General features: G+C 37.0%; 1 protein-coding gene across 1 annotated transcript in view; it reads right to left on the bottom strand.

The window, feature by feature from the left end:
- Positions 1 to 1157: 1157 nt before the first annotated feature.
- Positions 1158 to 20733, bottom strand: part of arhgef39 (Rho guanine nucleotide exchange factor (GEF) 39) — a 54815-nt gene continuing 35239 nt past the window's right edge. Inside the window, exons 6-12 of the mRNA XM_051107120.1 lie at positions 19654 to 19724; positions 16408 to 16536; positions 13221 to 13450; positions 7836 to 7924; positions 4056 to 4182; positions 2112 to 2233; positions 1158 to 1887 (exon numbers count right to left, since the gene is read on the bottom strand). Of these exons, the coding sequence (XP_050963077.1) occupies positions 1848 to 1887; positions 2112 to 2233; positions 4056 to 4182; positions 7836 to 7924; positions 13221 to 13450; positions 16408 to 16536; positions 19654 to 19724 (808 nt within the window). The 3' untranslated portion in view covers positions 1158 to 1847. The remainder of the gene's footprint in view (positions 1888 to 2111; positions 2234 to 4055; positions 4183 to 7835; positions 7925 to 13220; positions 13451 to 16407; positions 16537 to 19653; positions 19725 to 20733) is intronic.

Here is a 20733-nt window from a genome sequence, read left to right as displayed (position 1 = left end):
TGTTTGAATTTCTTATCCAGCGTAAGAAATATCGCACGAGTCTAAACATAGACAGGGTCAGCGCTCTCATCACCACCTGTACTCCGTGGCCTACTTTATGAAATAACAACAAAAAGCAGTGTGATGCCACCATGTGGCCAAGTTTCGGTTTATAAATTTAGCTGGTCTTTTTACCCCATTTTAACATGGATTTATACAGAGAACCCAACACGAAAGCACCAAACGGAAGTTGGAATCCATCATGGCGGCGCTCAGCCGTTACTCAGGAAAAGTGTGGATAATAACTTAAATATATACATTTCTGCCTTTACCATGATTTGGAAATCAGGTTTTAAACCCCCTAATGTCCAGGCTATTCATGACTGTGGGAACCAAGCTAACTATTAACAAATATAGTTAACATTAATTAATAAACACTTCGTCTTTGGATTATATTGGCAGCACAGAATGTAAACAATGCCACTGAACCGAACGAAACTAGCAAATTTTGTTAATTATTGCTGCTGGAAATGGTCAATTATTGTCATGTTTTGGGCTGTACTAATTGGTAAGATTGGGAAAAACATTTGGAGTACTACAGACTGCCAAAAGTTATAACAAATCAAAAAGAAAAGTGCAAAAAACTGTCTGAAGAATAAAATACGTCTGTGGTTGGCCAAACTGAACCAGGATTTCCAGGGCAAGAATATTGACAACATTTGTGTTTGTGCTTATCATTTCCAGTCAGGTGGTTGAAATATTAAGCTAATATCTTACTGCTCATACATATTAACTTTAGTTTGTCAAAATTTTACGCCCTTTTCTGCGTATTAAGTCCTTCTCTATATGATTTAGCCGCTTCCACATGTTTTTCCATGGTTTAGGCAGCATAAATTAGCAGAACAACACATTCAGAAGTACATTAACCGTGCAATCCATGCTGTTGTTTACATCCGGGTATTGCCAATATGGCCGCGCATCTGGGTAACCGACCAAACCGTGATGTAAGTGTAAAACTGTTATTATGTTACAACTGAATCTCTAACAGACTTAAAATTTCTCATTACAAGCAAAGTCTAGCATTGGACTAAATGCATGTGGGACTTCAGAGATAAGCAATACTCCAGAAGAGGGCAGTGTTGACCAGAGCATGAACAGTTATTGGTTTAATAGAGCTTGTCAATATTTAGAGCAAATCACTGAGCTTTTATTAATTCACATGCAAAATATAATATTGACCAGTGTGACAGAGTTAGTAACAATTACACCCCTAAATCGATCTAACAGTAAAACTTTCATTAACACAAGCAGACAAAAAAAATTATATATTTGCATTAAGTACTGCAGAGTATAATTAAAACAACATTCAGTATATAAAAGCAGATTTCCCCTATTGTTCCAGTGTATAAAAGAGCAAAACCTCATGCAAACAAAAAAAAAAAAAAACCTTATTGCACTGAATTATTTCATATTAAAAAGGATGACAAAAGGATAAACAATAGCATTGTTTTGTACTATAGTGATATATATATATATTCAGTGATATATATAGTCGATGAGTGTATAAATTGTTACTATACATGACGTTTTTGTGTCTGCGTATTTTTTGTTAGATTCTGGCCATTATTAGTGATAACCAAGTAATTCTGCACTTTACACAGTAAGACGTCTCAGTATAAAAAGCTTTAAAATGTGAACAGTAAACATGCTTAAAAGCAATACGCCTGCATTGCACCATAATCTTTGGCATATGGAAAAAAATGCAGCAGTATGGAGTAGATGTGCATTGCATTACATTTATCCTGAATCACCTCTGCTCCTTCTGTCTGTGGGCAGATCTTTCAGCTCTTTTCAGAACCTGAATCTCCTCACAGTATGACGCAGCTCGATCCAGAAGACTCCTGTGGTCTGCATTAACAATGTGAGCATTATTATGCTATTCAAATTTCCAATGGTACATGTTTTATATATACACAGCATAAAAAGATCTTTTCTTCAGAGCATCAAAGAGAGTTGTCACAGAAGGTCTGTATTACACATGTTGGGTAAGCAATCTACTGGTTAAGATAATAGAGATGGTACAGCATTGTTCTATCAGAGTCTGATAAAATGTAGTTATGCAGTAAAACTACCTTGCAGCAGGAGCTTCATTAGGCTTCAGCCTCTTGGTGGCGCTGTGGCCGTTTTCTCCTGTTGAAGGGATGGAACTGCTGCTTTGACCCTCTCGGTGTTCCAAAACTTCTTCATCTAACATCTGCATGAGAGAAAACACAGATTTATTTTTAAAATTTACACACTTTACAATAAGTTTCATTAGTTAACTACGTTAATGTTGGTTAATGTTAATTTCAGCATTTTCTGATGTATTATTATAAATCAAAGATGTTTTTTTTTTTAAAAGTTAATGCACTGTGAACTAACATGAACTAACAATGAAGTGCATTTTTATTAACTAGCATTGAGAAAGATTAATAAATACTGTAATAAATGTATTGTTCATTGTTTGTTCATGTTAGTTAATATATTAATATTAACAAATGACACCTTACTGTTAAGTGTTACCATTAAAATAAATATTAATTATATAAATTCTAAATAAATGTGTATTAAAATTATATTTCACAAAATTTCTTATACGATTAGTGGCCTAGAAATAATGAATTCTGCATTTTTTGTATTATATTATATTATATTATAAAATTACATTATTTATCTTCCCCATAATAAATAAATAAATAAATAAATAAATAAAAAATAAATAAATAAATAACCCCAAAACATTTTTTATTAATCTTTTAATAATTAAATTAAATTATGAACAGTGGAGTACAAAAGTCTATAAATCTGCGCACACAGTATAAATTAAAATAAATATTAATTATATAAAAAAGTATAAATTATACAACAATAAATTTGTTTTTTAAATGAATTTATATTATTAATATTATATTTCAAAAAATTGCTTATATGATAGTGGCATAGAAATAATGAAATACGCACTTTTTGTATCATTATATTATATATTTATTTCAATGTTCTTTTTTTTCCCTTCCTACATTTTTTTTTAAATATTACATAACTACATAACTATATTTAGTTTGGTTTAAATAGTTAAATTAGATTATGTACAGTGGGATACAAAAATCTAAAAATCTATGTACACAGTATAAATTAAAATAAATATTAATTATATAAATTGTACAGAAATTTAAATTATATGATCAGCACAACAATCAAAATTTTTTTGAATAAATTTATATTAATAATATTACATTACTTCACTACATCGCTTATACAATTAGTGGCCTAGAATTGATGAATTCTGCATTTTTTTCTATTATTTTATTATTTATTTCAATACTCATTTTTTTCCCACATTTTACATATTATATAACCCCAAAGCTTTCATTTATTTGTTTATTTATTTATTTATTTATTAAATAAATTACATTTAGGAACAGTGGTCTAACAATCTGCGTACAAAGTATAAATTAAAATAATATAAATTATATAAACTGTACATATGTATACATTATATGACCAGCACATTAATAAAAAAGTATTGTTTTTTTTAAAGCTGCATAATGAATTTTGCATTTTTTGTATTATATATTATATTATATTATATTATATTATATTATATTATATTATAGCAATAGTTAAAAATGAATTTCTGTCATCATTTACTCACAAGTTTCCTTCTGTCGAGCACAAAAGTTGATATTTTGAAGAATGTTGATGACCAATCAGTTGATGGTAGCCAAACTTCACCAACCTTCTTCAAAATATTTTCTTTTGTGCTCAACAGAAGAAAGAAACTCATACAGGTTAGAAACAACATGAAGGTGAGTAAATGATGACAAAAATTTCAGTCTCTTCAAACCTGGAAATAAAGTGTTTTTAAGATTTCAAACACATATAATTAAATATTAAATTACACAGATATTACAATAGAACACTATGTAAATATTACTAAATTAGAAAAAAATAATGGTCTCAGCCTTTAGAACACCCTATACATCATTTAATTAACTAATATTAGTTATTAATCATTTTAACATGAAGCAACAACCAACCATGGTTCTTTTTAATCCACGTGTCTGCTGCAGTTCTGGCGTGTTCTGACTGTCTGGATCCGATCTGATTGGCTTCCTACGCAGCTCGTCTCTCCTGTGCACCACTGTTTTCTTTGACTTCAGCTGCCTGGGATGGAAAACGAGACCATCTGTCATCAACTGAACCAAGGAAGACATTAAGATCAGTCATTTAAACAGGAATCAAGAAGCTGGAGTATGAAACTACATCATTAGCTCCTCTTTCATGTCATACCTGATGCTAATCTTGACATTTTAATACAGATGACAAACTCAGACCAGCTCTTCAAGCTCCAGCTCTTGTTACACCGAGACGTGTCGTACGTTTGTACAACTTGTACCTTGAATTTAAAAAAACGCTCCAGCTCACGACTGCGGTTTTGAGATGAAATCCAAACGTATTAACTACTTTATAAAAACAGATGGAGACATGAACATAACTGAAATTAAACATATTTTTAAGCTATTTTTTGGAAAGAATGTGTGCAGTTCGCTGCATTGTCCAACACAGGAGACACTGTGTCTATAGTGCGGAATATTTTTTGGTGATATGAAAGGGAAGTATTTGGTTTGTATAGGAGACGTCTATCTGACCATAGAGTTAAGCCGATCTGCCTCGATGAGAGACGCTCAGTTTTGTCATAAGGCTCCAGCCGCCTTCACCTCATGTCATCGAAACCATCGATTGCCAACTGATTGAGTCCCCTGGCCAACAAATATTGGTGTGTATCTGCATATATGTGGGTGAAACCCAAACCATGTTCATCTCGTATAACAACATTCCTCTAGCGAGAAAAAAAACCCTATCACAAATATTACAATTAAAACCATTTAGATGGAAAACCAATGTTGATTTTTAGGCATATGGCAAAGGAAATTGTAGGGAATGATGTGCTCCTAAGTTTCAGCTCGATATGTTTGTGGTCTTTCTTCAAGTCAATAATCAGTGACATTAAGATTACTGGTACGCAACAACTGAAAATAAGCTCATGGATTGTATTTCCCAACCGCAAGCAATAGCAATAACATAATACTGTATCGATAACGGGAATCTGATAGTGTTTCATGAAAGGAAACGATTACATTTGCATTACAGATAATCATGGAGGGGAACGAATGCAGAATCAGAAAGGCAATGTGACACGGATCGGTGACATGGCTTGTGTCAAAAATGAAAGTAATTAAAAGAGGACACAAGTAATGGATCCCACAATTTAAAGGGGTCGAATAATACATTTTGCTTAATCTTTTAAATTCAGTAAAACTCAATGAAACAACAACTGAGTCAACAAACAATATTTAATAAGCATATATTAAAACTGCACTGCAATAACGACTTTTGTATGATGTTCGAGGCCGTTCGAGCAGTTTCATTTTTTATTTATGATCTTTCTTTTTAATTAAGTCCAATCTAAACAGTTAAATGTAGCATATTTCAGCACAGATTGTTTTGTGAACCTGTTCTATTAAACTGATGAATTGGACACTTAAAAATTATACTGGACTTGTGAGCAAGTCATAAATGAGTGCAGAAATGTTATTAAAAATTTTGAATTATACGGGTCAGTATGGAAGCTCGTTTCCGCCACTGAAAAAAAAAAATTAAAAAAGGTTATTGCAACCCTTTATCTCACAATTCTGACTTTTTTCTCTGAATTGTGAGATATAAACTCACAATTTTGACTTTTCTCTCACAATTGCGAGCTTAAATCTTGCAATTCTGGCTTTTTCCCCTCTCAGAATTGATATAAACTTGCAATTCTCAATTCGTGACTAACTCGCAATTTCAAGTTATAAAGTCAGGATTGCAAGATATAAACTCACAATTCTGACTTTTTGTCACAGTTGCATGATAAACTCACAGTTGTGAGAAATAAAGTCAGAATTGCGAGATAAAAACATGCATTTCTGAGTTTTTTTCTTGCAAATGCGAGTTTGTATCTTGCAATTTAGACTTTTTTCCTCGCAATTGCGAGCTTAAATCTCGCAATTCTGACTTTTTTTTCTCAGAACTGAGATATAAACTCAATTCTGACTTTTCTCACAATTGCGAGCTTAAAATTTAAAATTCACAATTCTGACTATTTTTCTTGCAAATGAGAGTTTGTATTTCGCAATTCTGACTTTTTTCTCTCAAATTCATAATAAACTCACAATTGTAAGAAAGTCATAAAAATAAAGTTTTCTTCTTGCAAATGCATGATAAACCCGCAATTGTGAGAAATAAAGTCATAAAATAAACCATTTTTCTTGCGAATGCAAGTTTGTATCTCACAATTCTGACTGCGTGATAAACAACTGTGAGAAATAAAGAGATGACTTTTTTTCTCACAAATGCGAGTTTGCAATTAAGAGATATAAACTTGCAATTCTGAGTAATAAAAACAATTTTGAGGGGAAAAAAGACTGATATGTTCTCAGAATTGCAAGTTTATATGCATATTATAAAGTCAAAATTGTGAGATATAAACTTGCAACTGTGAGACAAAAAGTCAGAATTGTGATTTATATCACAAAAATAATTCCGACTTCATAACTCACAATTGTGAGTTTATATCATGCAATTCTGAGAAAAAAAAAAAATATGATTTGTGAGTTTATAGCTTTCAATTCTGACTTTATTACTTGCAATTGTGAGTTTCTCTCACAACTCTGAGAAAAAAGTCAGAATTGTGAGTTTGCATCACGCAATTCTGAGACAAAAAGTTCAGAACTGTGATATGGAAACATACAATTCCCAGAAAAAAAGTCAGAATTGTGAGAAAAAAAAAAAAAAAAAAAAAAAAAAAAAATTGCAAAACCTTACATTTTTTATTTAGTGGTGGAAACAGCTCTAAAAACAGCTCTAAATCGCTAAATTAGGTTTCTGGACGTCTTTTAACCATAACAGTCAATGCATGCATGCTAAAATTTGACAGTAAAAATGCAATTTATTAACGCAATGTTGTGAATAAATCTCTTCTATGATAACCATTTTAATTTCTGAATTAAAAATAATTTTTAAATAATTTTTCCAGGGCAAACAGTCAAAAATGTCAGGGTATAATACAGAAAAAGTTACTGAATGTTAGTTAATTCAAAGAAATATTAAAAAAAAAATTATAAATAAGGGTAAAATGTATAATATGCATGTAACTTTTTTTTTTTATTTTAAATGTTTTAAAAAACATAATAATAACAACAACAACAACAATTAAAGGGTAGGACTTGCACAAAAAATACGCAATCATTAGAATATTAATCAATTAAAAAAAAAAAAAAAAAGTACTGGACCCCATTGTACAAGTAGGACAGCAACCAGACTCCTCACACACACAGTGTACCCCCTCATACAGTAGCAATCACCTCTGACCTCGGCCACCACAACCTGTCCAGCTTAGTCTCTAATTGTGCTCCCCTGGGCCTGTAGGTTGGGCAGAAGGCCGCATGTGAGGAGCTCCCCACTATGAAGATGGCACGAGGTGACAGTCTGTCCCTCCCAATCACTCAGACAGTGCTAAACTAATTAGCCTAGCCTTGAGAGTCGGGACTGTCCCCTGTGACGAGCTCGCCCCATGTCAACCATCGCCCTGCCCTCAGGTCCTGTGAGACAGTAAAGGCCACTGATGTTATGCTAACACTAACTACAGTGTAAAAGACTGATGACTATGAGCCGCGTTGATGCTTTAACTTCAAAACCTGGGTGGTTTGTCATAGTGGACAAAAATATGGGTTTGTAAACTAGAAAGTTTTAGGGGCTGAATTTTGAGTATTGAAACTCACCCAATGGCCAAGCAGATGCTACGGTACCAATCATTAATGTCCCCCTGATCATCGGACATTAGAAGCAGTTTGGCCCTGGCGAAGGTCAACTGGAAGAGAGAAAACATTCAAGTTAGTGGAAGAGATCAAGAGATTATGCAAGAAGGCAACTGGTGAGGGACACTGAAAATCAGTGATTTTGGCAGTATAATTTGAAGACGTTGACTGATCAAATATTTGTCTTTTGAAAATGAAAGATTCTCATATCATATATTCATATATTCAGAAATGCATTAAAAATGCAATACAACTCTTCTATGAGGACTGTGATTTTAATTTCTGAATCATTTTGATAATTATATAATAATAAATAAAAATTATTTATATAAATAACATTATTGTATTATAATGAATAGGATTACAAACTAAAAATGCTGACATTATGTATTTCAACAAAATTGCTTCTTAATATTTGAAAAACCTTTATTAACACGTCATGTGTTAAAATATCATGTAATGTGACAAAAACTATAAATGTATTACTATATACACTACCAGTCAAGTGTTTTTGAACAGTAAGATTTTTAATGTTTTTTTAAAGAACTCTGTTTTGCTACCTTTGCTGCCTTTAACTGATCCAAAGTACAGCAAAAACAGTAAAATTTTGAAATATTTTTTACCATTTAAAATAACTGTTTTCTATTTGTATATATTTTAAAATGTAATTTATTGCTGTGGTTTCAAAGTTACATTTTTAGCATCATTATTCTAGTTACATGATCCTTCAGAAATCATTCTAAAATTCAGATCAGCTGCTCAAAAACATTTATTATTTTTATTATTATGTTGAAAACGGTAGAATTTTTCAGGTTCCTCTGATGAAAAGAAAGTTCAGAAGAACAGCATTTACCTGAAATAGAAATCTTTTGTAACATTAAAAATGTCTTTATCATCACTTTTGATCAATTTAAAGTATACATTTCTATTAAAAATATACTGACTCCAATGGTATAGTGTACAATGTTACAAAAGCTTTTTTATTTCATATAAATGCTGATCTTTGGATCCTAAAAAATGTACTCAGCTGTTTTAAATATTGATAATAACAATAAAAGATGTTTCTAGAACAGAAAATCAGCATATTAGAACGATTTCTGGATCATGTGACACTGAAGAGTAATCATGCTGAAAATTGAGCTTTGATCACAGGAATAAATTACATTTTAAAATATATTCAAATAGAAAGCAGTTATTTTAAATAGTACAAATATTTCAAAATTGCACTGGTTTTGCTGGCTTGGTGAGCGGAAAAGACTTCTTTAAAAACATTAAAAATCTTACTATTCAGAAACTTTTGACTGGTAGTGTATATATTTTACATTCACTTTATTTAGCAGAAGTAATGATTAAAACATGTACATTGAAAATGAAAAGCGTTATGAAAATACAGTTTTTGAAAATGGTAAAGCTGTCTTTCAAAATCATTTGAAACCAACATATATGTTGCCGTGCACATAATTCCACTGGATCACTAGAGGGCGTCCATGAACTAGTTTGTTAGCGTCGCCGCCAGTGTTTACATGGACCACAGTCTCAAAATCTCAAACATTTGTGATCTTATGATTCACAGTACTGACTTCACAGCTCTCCAGGCATATAGCCTACAGACACAGAGGGCGAAAAGCCACAACTAGGCATTTTAAAGTCTTAACGAATTTTAATGCCTTAACATTAAAGGTGAGCCGCCTTAATCCATCTCACAAACACTGTTAGTAACATTTAAGTAAATAATTTCCTAGCCTTTAATGATTCGATTTTCAATCGGATTCAAAATAGGTCACGAAAATGCGAAGGAGCTGCAGAGGAAGCAACACGTTCTCGAGCCCAAAGGCGCACAGATGTGCCAGTTGATGCTCTCAGCTGCTAATTTGGCAATGATCTGCACTTGGAGGACAAGTTTTCTGAGCTCGGCCCACGTTCTCCGCCTCCCGTCAGATGGCTCATCCTTGAGTCAACAGCAATTACCATCACTCATCCGCACTGAGGAGACTTTACTGCTAGATTACACATGTCAAACAAGACAACGGGAACCATCCAACCCCAAACAAAGGCAGAGGCTTTATCCTCGGAATAATTACAACGGGGACCCATTAGAGTGGATTATAATTGGGGCCTCGAAAATATTAAATGACCTTTCACATTTACCTGCAGCCGCCCGAGTGGAGGAAACGGCAGCAGTTACCGACGGCATATCAATAATCAGGCCTAATCTTTATTACGACCGGGGACGGAATCGTAATGATGAGCGGAGCCGGGTCTTTAATGGACACCTGGTAAAAAGTAATGACGCTCCGGTTATATTTTAAGGAGGCGGGGGGGCCTTGTTTCTCATTAGGCATTAAATAGATTAAGATTTCAAATGTACCATCATCAAAAGTATTATCTAATTACCGAGTTCAGCGAGCGAGGCAGAGCGGAGCGCGATATTAGGGGTCCGCCGCGCGGGGCGACGGGTGGCCTGATTTATGCACAAATAGATTCCACTTCTATTGCGATGCGGTAATTAGGGATTTGTCAGGAAATCTGACCCTCTTAGGTAGAAATTACTTTGTATAATACGAACGGCGGAGCACGGAGCCTCTTCGACGCACATAATTTCACTTGATTATTTATACATCAAAGGGAATCGGTCATGGATGCAGAATAATATTCAAGGAGGTGGAGGAAGAAAGACGGCGAGCCGCGAGAGGAAGACGGAGAGACGAAAAGGGAGGGGGATGCGAAGATGGGAAATGCGAGAGAAAGAGAAAAGGAGGGAAGAAATTATCCGTATACAAACACTCGCTCATCTAGACAAATGGATAGGGGAGAGAGAGCCAAAATTTTCATAGCGCATTTTCCTCTACTACTACTACTTTCAAACTTTGCATATAGATTGCCATGGCATTTCCAGCTGTCAAATTTAATTTGGCTTTAATTCTTCACGGCCCGGCCGGGGAGGGGCCAGAGAGTGCTGACAGCCTCTTTTCCCTTCGGTCCAGGTGGGAGGCGGGTGGAACCGGGATCAATAATGTGTCCTTATGAGAAATTACACCTAATGCTATTGAGTATGCATTTGAGGCCTCTGTGGGATAACAGGCTAATGAAATGCCATTTCTAGCCATTAGATAATATGCAGCCTCGGCCCCGGCCCCGGCCCAGGCGGACGAGAGGAGAGGAGCGCCGAGCGCTGACAGGGTTTCGGGAAGATGCATTCAGCGGCCAAGCGGAAGAGATGGATCTGTGATCTAATCCGATGGAGTGATGCGAGCGCCTTCCCGCAGTTCTTTAGGTCTATTCCACGTGCCAAAAAAAGCACACCAGTGACATAACAGCATGGACCACTAGTGTCTTCGGCCTTGGGTTAGTTCACCCAAAAATTCCAATCCCGTAAGACCTTTGTTCGTCTTTGGAACACAAATTAAGGTATTTTTAATGAAATCCGAGAGCTTTCTGACCTTCCATAGACAGCAGAGCCCTTCCACGTTTAAAGGCTAGAAAGGTACCAAGAACATCAACAAAATGGTCCATGTGACAGTGTTTCAATCGTAATTTTTGTGCGCAAAAAATAACAGCTTTATTCAACAATTATTCTCCTCTGCGTCACCCTAGCGCCATTTTGAAGAGTATCGTGATGCATACATGCACTTTCCTCTAAACTTAAACAAAGTGTGGTGCACACGTGTTCTACGTCAAGCACGCACATTCGTTGTGATACTGACGCAGAGGAGAAATGCTGAACAAAGTTGTTATTTTTGTTTTCTTCTCATAGCTTCATAAAATTAGGATTGAACCACTGATGTCACATGGACTGTTTTAACGATGTTTTTACTACCTTTCTGGACATTGAATATGGAGAAACCCTTGCTGTCTATGTAGGGTGACCACGCGTCCTGCTTCGCATTGTACCGCACAGCATTTTCACCCTTTGTCCCGCATTGAGAAAATGTCCCACTTTTTCATCGGTCTGTTGGTTTTTAATTGTCATTAGTAAAACGTCTGCCTTTTTAAGAAAGCTTTTTTATTTATTCTTTTTGCGGCGTAGTTTCCGTGCAAAGGATTTGCGGACCTCATCAAGTGATCTAGCATCACTGACAGAAATGGTAAAGCGCATATGGAAAAATGCGATATTCTCCATTAATTTTAACCAAAAAAACAAAACAAAAAAAATGAAAAAATAGAATTTTTATTTTTTGGTGAGCTATCCTTTTAAATCTAAATCAAAATATTGCCCAACAAGATGTAAAGTACTATATACTAAATCTTTAGGTTGTATTTATGTAGTTAATGAGTACGCATCATAAATAATTGTATATTAGTTTTTTATACTCGAATTCTTGCGATTTTATAACCAACTAAGTCACTTTGTGGCGTACGATACATTCGTCTGAATGTTTCATGAGAGTGCGGAGATCGTTTAGACGTAATTTGTCACACAGCGGCAGCACAGAGACCTGGAAAGAGATCAAGCCATGTGGAGACATTAAAACTTGAAGCCTTATGAGGAACTCGAGTAATTAGTGCAAGGAGGAGAATGATAAATTGATCATTTTTTGCAGATCAAGTCATTCTGAGAACAATAAGTGTGGGGAGGGACATAGGGTTCAGATATATTTGATGGATCTGAAAAGGGCCTATGAGGAATTTTAATTGATGAAAGTGTTATATTTTCCCAAAGGAAAAAAAAACAACTTGCAGTTGTAAAAATGCATTGATCCACCAATAAAAATTCAATGCATTGATTACAGAATCTAAAAATCAGTTAGAATTTCTACTACAATAATATCCATTGTACTGTGCATTCAATCATTCTCAGATTCCCAAATCATGATTCTACATCTGGCGTGGGCACATTTAATGAAGCAGGAGATTAAAATAATGTGTGACCAAAATATTAATATTTAAAGTCCAGTTCTCGCTATTAACAATACATTAACTATGGCTTTTACCTCAATAAACTCCTAATTTGCTGCTTATTGATAGTTGTTAAGTTAAAATTAGGTTTGTAGAATATGGTTATGCAAAATAGGTGCTTTATAAGTACTAATAAATAGCCAATATCTTAATAATAGGCATGGTAATAAGTAACTAGTTCATAGTGAGAATTGTCCCCTATACTTAAGTGTCACCAGTATTTTTAATAAACCACTTTTTTGCCAATTATCCCTCAAAATGCAGAGACAATCATAAGTATGCCAGTGGTAAGCAGATTTCTCAAAAAAAGTGTGAACATCAACAATTTGTCCAGTAATCAACTTTTCATTTTGGTGATTACTTTTAGTGGAATTAGTGGTCACTAATTTATGAACAAGAATAAATCCATTTGAATTGTAAACATAGCAAACTGCATCCATTTTTTAAACTTACACTAATAAGGCCTCCCTGGCTTTTGGTGTGGCCGAAGACTTTGTCCACAGTGCACTCCTTCAATGGGTAGATTCGCTGGCATGCAAACTTATTTCCATTGGTAGGATGTATGGGACTGCATTGTTTGGCCTGGAGCAGGATGTCAGAAAACAGGTAAAACATCTTGGGTTTTGCCTCCGTGCCTTTAGGGGGCACTGTCTTTAGCCAGCCTTCCCGAATGTACCACCTCCCTACGACGAGAAGAGATAACAAGGAAATGGATGAAGGGCTTACCTATTGTCTAGCTCAAAAGTCAATTTCAAGCAGAGAATGAAAAGCAGAAGGTTTACATGACTTGAGACGGAAAAGAGACAACCAATCTCCCTTCTCAGTGATTGGCAGTTGCATGATGGAAACTAAATTAGATGCTGACATTTGGATAGATAAGATGAAATTTCATTCCTGCTACTGATTCCTTAATTGCCCCAGTGAACCTTGTGATTGCAGCTCTGGCGATAGCACAAGCGCGGAGCTAAAATGGATGCTCTGAGCGACAGACAAGCACTCTATGATTAGCAGAGGGGTCAAGTAGGGGTCAAACTGCTTTTTTAAAATGCCACAGGTTTAATATGAAGCAACAACGAAGACACATTCTGTGATACTCCAGGGTGACATGTGCAGATTGGATTTAATGGTTTCTTTGGCTTCCTTAAATTGGTAACATGTTTAAGTTCTAGCAAGATAGTCACTCCTGATGATTTCACCTGCGCATCCACAATGCTAACAAGTGTACAAACTCAATAACAAGACACCCAGTGGCAAAAACATAAAGTTGTCCGCAGGTATAACGGTACAGAATGCTTTTGTTTAATGTGAATCTGTATGCCTCTGCCTTGGTTTGGACTGACATATCCAAGGAAGGCATCATCGGCTCAGTTCAAAGAGCAGGAACTTGGAGATCCCCCTCTTCATGTTGAACGCTTTCAACTTTCCCTGTCAAAGAGCACCTCTGCCCAGCTACAAAGGACCTAGTGGTTTGCAGGGTGCTAAAGGTTGCACTACAAAGCGCCTGGGGTTCTCCTGATGTGACCAAGCCAAAGACCCAGAGACACATAAAAGCATTTCTCGATTTGAAAGTGATGGAATGGCAAGTCAGATCATTGTTAATTTTGAGAAGGCTTTGTTGGATAGGTTACCCTTTCATGTCAGTTAAAAGGGGATTCAGGTGTTCATCTACAGTATTCAAAGCCCACGAGCCCTCTTTAAAGTTTTGTTCTGATTCAGGTTACTCAATTGTACGGAACAATTGTGACTTTAAGGCCGAAACATACTCTACTATGCAGGCAATCCTACCAATTCAAGGATTCATTACCACAAGTAGGAGTAAATTGTCTTCTATGGTTATGGTGCATTCTGATCTTGTTGGAATTACCATAATTACAGAATGTAATGAAGTCTGAACATTCTGCGCTCTATGAGAACATGTGAATGCTTGTTCCAAGTCAGAATCCTGTAATTACGGCAATTGATAAATGGCGTGAACTATCAGTTTTCTCTTTTAGGCCAAGGGTGTTTACACTTGTCATGTTTGGTTCCATTAAAACAAACCCTGGTGCGATTGGTACGCTGCCATCCAAAACCTGGTGCGCACCAAACAAGGGAACAAACAGTGTATCCAAATCAAAATGAGCAGAGGGCAAACGTGGAGCAACGAGGCAGAAAAATGCCTTTTATGATCTCTTTGTGAGTTCGCAGGGGGTAAAAATAAAATCATATACAGGCAATGAGCATAGACTATTGAAGTGTCCGGTAAGTTCCGTCATTCAACTCGACCAATCAGGTTGTGAACGTATCACTATGCCTTTAGGTTCTGCATCTTTAGGTTCGCTGTCAAAAATGCCAGTGTGAATGCTAAACGGACCAGGACCAAATGTATAATTTTCCTTTCAGGTCCGGACCAAATAAACCAAACAAACCGAACTACAAGTGTGAAAACACCCCAAAAGTAACCTGAACAATAACAGATCTGGATTAATGGCACAGATATTTGAATGTAACTTCATTGCCCCCTTGCGTAGTGCACTTTCAATGTGTTGGCTGATGATTTTACTGGTGGTTTGTTTCTGGCATATATGTAGTGGCATCCAAAGGGCATGGAATGGTCTCATCTTTCGCTCTTCGTGTTTCCATTATGCTCTGTAGGCCGGAGAGTTTCGGCTTGGCCCTTGGAAAGCTGTGGTGGCGGCAACGTCCTGCCGAGGACTCCAAGGAAACAGACAGACTGTCTGCCGTATCAATGTCCCATTGATTCAAGCTTTGCGTCTGAGAATTACACTGCCCTTATCTCCAAGCCGGCCACTTAATATTGTTCAGGGGCTCCGAAGCCTCTCATCTGTCAAGCATCACTTTCGTTAGGGCACATCTGAAGAAACAGAGGGGTTGGGGTGAGATAAGCTGGGATGGCCTGGTTCGGTTCGGCCTTGTGAAGTCAGAAAAAGTGCAAGTGGAAGAAAGGAAGCCTTATTGGACAAGAGAAAGGACCTCGGTAGAATTCTAGAGTCCTGGAAAAACAGGATGAGAGGGGTTTTTTTAACACTCTTCCTACATCCGGCGCTGTGTGAAATGAGCCCAGTGCTCGTTGGGTATTCATCGCCAGCCTCCCAACCACCTTTGTGCACACACACACTCTCTCTCGCTCCCTTTCTCCCAGCTTCCTTTTTATCTGCCGGCCCACAAGATGAGGAGAGGCGCTAATTGGTCCTGGGGGAGATTGGCAGGCCAAGGCATTCACGACAAGGCCCTCTCTGTCTTTTTCTCTCTCTCCCCCTTCCTTCTCCATCTCCTTCTCTTTTGTTTCACACGTGGGCATTCTCCCTTGGGATAAATAAGAAGGAAGAAAGGACCTCCACTCCACAAGTAGCACAAGAGAAGAAAGATGGAAAGAACTGACTTAGGGAACACTTCCCCTCCATTACCAATTAGCGCTGAGAACTCGTCGATAAACTCTAAAGTTAATTCTCTACGATTGTGGCTGACGAAAACAAAACCGCCCGCTATCGCCTCTATTGATTATGGCCAAACAGCTGGGTCTCTTTTAAACAAGACTACTTTTCCACACTCTTCCATCTGACCTCCTTCATCCGCTTAACTCTCTGGCTCTCCACGGAGCTGTGGGAGATAAAAAGAATGGAAGATCACAGTCTCTAACCTGGAGTCAGGATTCTGGTCTTTCGGCCCTTCAGCTGTTTCTGGACTCTGCTCAGCTGCAGGTGGTTCTCATGGCTGCGAGCGTTGTCCTGGATCCGCTGGGCGACCTCTGAGACGGCATTCACTGCCTCTGCACCGAAAGGGCACATGGCATGAAACAGTGGAAGGAACTGAATGGACACATAATCAAACTCTGCGAGCACAACAAACTAAACACTAAAATTCCTCTTAATGCCAAGCACACACTGAAAGACTGAAGCTTGTCACACTGCGTGCATTTAAAGACACAGTTTTAGGCTTTAAGTTTCTGTCATGTTGGTAAACACTTCACATGACTAATTGCAGATTAGATGCATCAATTATGAGATCACTGTTACTTTCTTGAAAGGATAGTTCACACAAAAAAATAAATTCTGTCATTAATTACTCATCCTCATGCAGTTCCAAACCCGTAAAACCTTTGTTCATCTTCGAAACACAAATTAAGATATTTTTGATGAATCCAAGAGTTTTCTGACCCTCCATAAACAGCAACATCATTACCATGTTTAAGGGCCAGAAAGGTAGTAAGGACATTGATAAAATAGGCCAATTTCTTCTACTTTATTCAACTTGCGTCGAAGACTGACACGGAAGAGAAGAAATTATTGAATAAAGTCTTGTAGCTTCATAACATTACAGTTGAACCTCTGATGTCACATGGACTATTATAACAATGTCCTTACTACCTTTCTGGGCCTTGAACGTGTCAATCGCTTTGCTGTATGTCCAGGGTCAAAAAGCTTTAAGATTTCAGAATTTTCATTTTTGGGTTACTATCTCTTTAACAACATGGAGAAAGTGCTATAAATTGAAAAATACTTTGCAACGCAACACTCTCCAATTTCCCTCTTAATTGGCTGTCACGTATTGCAGCTCTCAGGCTAGTTGGGACAGCCGAAAAATGACAAGCTTCGGTCATATGTGTTTGGTTTGCTTCTAATGTTTGTTTACAGATACAAATGCATAACTTTAATGGCATTAACACAATGCCAATCAATGATTTATTTAAATAATAGCAATATATGCACTTCTTTGTGTCAAATCATTACCATAACTGAATAATTTGATAGTTCCACGAAAACAGTACACATAGTTCAATACAGTAACATGACCTATTTATGCATTTTTGAAAATATTACCAGCATCAAATGAGTAATACAACAGCATGACACGCTAATAAGTGCACACCCATAGGCGTTCATGCATTATGCAGACTGCATTATTGCAATATGATAATAACAGTTTGTTTTTGGCCTCCACACAATGTTTGATTTCACCATCAACCCCCTGGAGAAAGATGAGGGTGCATTAACACATCCAAACACTCCTGATTGGGTGAAGACCTTGCCATAGGATGTTGTGCAAGCCATCAAAAGCACAAGACCTACATACAACAGGACTTTAACTTGTGTAGCTCTGTCTGCTAAACACAAAAACAGATTTCTGTGGTTCACTGCTTTATTGGAAGCACGCTGTGCAACATAAAAGTGTCAAAACGTGATCTAAATGTAGAGCGAAGAGTTTCAGATTTTAGTTCGCAACTAAAAGAGAAAACATCTCTGGAATTCATGAACTAATGTAGACATCAACTCATTAAGAAGAAAAAAAACACACAAACAAGCAGATGGATACTAATTTTAAACCCAGCTTTGGTCTTATTGACTCTAACAATTCAGACAATGAACACTGCGCTCGGGGCGTTTGCCTCATACTAAAATAATCACAGCCTAATTGAGTCGCTTATCTTTAGAACAATTACAAGCAAAACCAAACAAAGTGACTGTTTAGAGATGACTGGGCCGTCTCTCAGTCCTTCCCTTTTAAGAAAACCCTCTCTATAATTGTGTTTCAACAGAGCTACGGCTGATGCATTATTAATACCATCTCATTCCACATTCTACGAACACTTTCTCTCTGTCTTTTTATTTTAGACATTCAGTATGTTTAAACAGAACTCGGTCCGAGGAGTTCTCGAGTGTTAACTTTTTTTAATTAACCTTTGACGGTCTTCGCCAACGAGTTCGGGAGATACTTGGCTGTAGGGAAACGCAGGCGCTCCAAAACGCGCACGATCGACGAACGCCGCAATTATGATAATTAAAACAGCAGCGTTCCGCTGCATACGTGAGCATGTGTGATGAGGGAAGTAAAGAGGGCAATAAAAGAAATCAACACACAAAAAGAAAACTGGAAAACAACAACAAAGCCTCTCGTGAGTTTCACTGCTAGTTTGCTTAATCAGATACAATATAATTTGTCGGGGGGTTGTTTTTAAATAATTCCCTTTACAATACGCCTAGGCCGATTGAGGAAACTTTTTCTATTTCTCCCTCTTCCTCTTAAAAAAAAAAAAAAAAAAAGAGTGAGCTTAAAAAGCAGCTCTAATGAGAAGAGGAAGAGGCAATGGAGGGGCAAATCTGGATATGTACCTTCATCTTAGAATCAGGGGCTGTTTTAATTTGTAAGCAAAAGCAGCAAGCAACCAATGAGATTTTAATTGATACACATAAATAATTCCTTGTGTACACTGGCTCTTAAGTCGGATTTGCTGTTTATTTGACGATAGAAATGAGTCATTATCGGCGCTTCTGTTGATGCCGGAGATTTTATTTATTTATATTTCGCATGGTTGATATCCTCTGATCTGGTCCCTATTAATTATGTCAAAATCCACATCGAGAATTTAGACTCACGTTAAGCTTTGCCGTACTTTCATCCTCGGCGAGCAAAGCCACCCGGTGACAATAACAACACGCGAGCGCTACGACGGCGGCCCGGAGTTGTTCTTTGTCACCCTAACAAAGACAAGGGAGGCTGTCTTTTCGGCTGCCAGCTTAAAAACTTTTCTTCCCTTTAAGACGCCGGTTTGTTTTGGCACGACTGCAGCGTTTGCACCTTCTTCAACAGGCCACGGTATCCTCCGCAATGCTTATCTCCGCAAAGCACCTCATCATCACAAACACGTCGAGTGATCTCTTTTTAGGTTGCTCTGTAAGTGACAAACTAGAGTGGAAAGCAAATTTGACAAGCATAACAAGTGTGACTTTGGGTGAATGTGATTCCGCAGCTTGATACAGATCCTGACAATAAACAGATAATAAAAAGAAAAAAATCCAGACAGGCTAAACCCATCAACATTTTTGTCACAGAGCGCTAACAGGATAAGAGAGTGTTTGTCGAATCGCGAGACGGCGGTGCCTCTTACTTGAAAGCTGCTGAAACTCCGGGTTGTCTGGACCGGTGTTCTCTGTCAAGTCCCTCAAGAAATGCTTGTACCTAAAAAAGCAACAAATAAACAAAACACGGCACAGGCTTAATGCAACGTTTCTATAAATACACGCAAGAGAAAAGCCATCTCGGCACGTCAGGGTAAGCAGGTCGGACAAGCGCCGTCATCGCAAGACGACGTTGCTCGCATTAAGACGTTTAAGAAAAAAAGCTTTCTTTTAGAGACGGAATAAAGCCATTCAGGCTACAAAATTACACTAATGTGCTGTATTTCTGCTTCCTTTGACAATGATTTTGCACGAGATGGAAAAATACGACTCACGCAAGGGTCACGCAAACAAGCACACCGGGTCAAATTTTACATTCACCTCCGTTCACAAAAAAACCAACTATTGATTATTTCGCTATTCTTCTCTGATGACACGAAAAGGTTAGAAATGGCTGGGCGAATCAAGGGCCCAATTAAGGAAATGACCCCTATTGCAAGGTGAGGGCCAAATTGAGAGAGGAGAAAATTTGGTGGTAATTCATTTCATGTTTCAGGGATGGAGATAAAGATAGAGCGAGTCTTAATGCCAGAGATTACAGTTCACTTAAGCAGAGCTCCAGCGACTAGAGACATCAAAGGCCTCTTTCAAATGAGAAGGCTCTCAGAAAAAAAGTTCGACTCTGTGGTATCGTCACAATTGGGAATACGATTCTCTACAGTTTTCTGTACTTTGATTGCAGTGGAACTTGAAAAAAGTTTTGGAGGGAGCGCATTAGCATTACACAGGTGTACGCAGGCAATTAATGTAGCAATCAAATATGCATTACGGGTCAAACCGTGAAGCTAAATATCATATGCGGTCATTAGGCGTAATGAGGGAGATGTATTTAATGCTTGATCAGTTGTATTCAAAATAAAAATACAAGCAAAAAGAGGAAATGGATATGAGAGATAAAAAGCAAGTGAAACTGTTCATGACCATTTTATGGCGGTAATGTGATGTTAAAATTAAATGGAAATAAAAAGAAATCACTTCTGACCAATACAGATAAGCCAATGATCATTTTG

This window comes from Labeo rohita, chromosome 4, assembly GCF_022985175.1.
Source record: "Labeo rohita strain BAU-BD-2019 chromosome 4, IGBB_LRoh.1.0, whole genome shotgun sequence".
Classification (NCBI taxonomy): domain Eukaryota; kingdom Metazoa; phylum Chordata; class Actinopteri; order Cypriniformes; family Cyprinidae; genus Labeo; species Labeo rohita.
The sequence above is the reverse complement of the archived record's forward strand: the minus strand, read 5'-3'. Positions and strand labels throughout refer to the sequence as shown.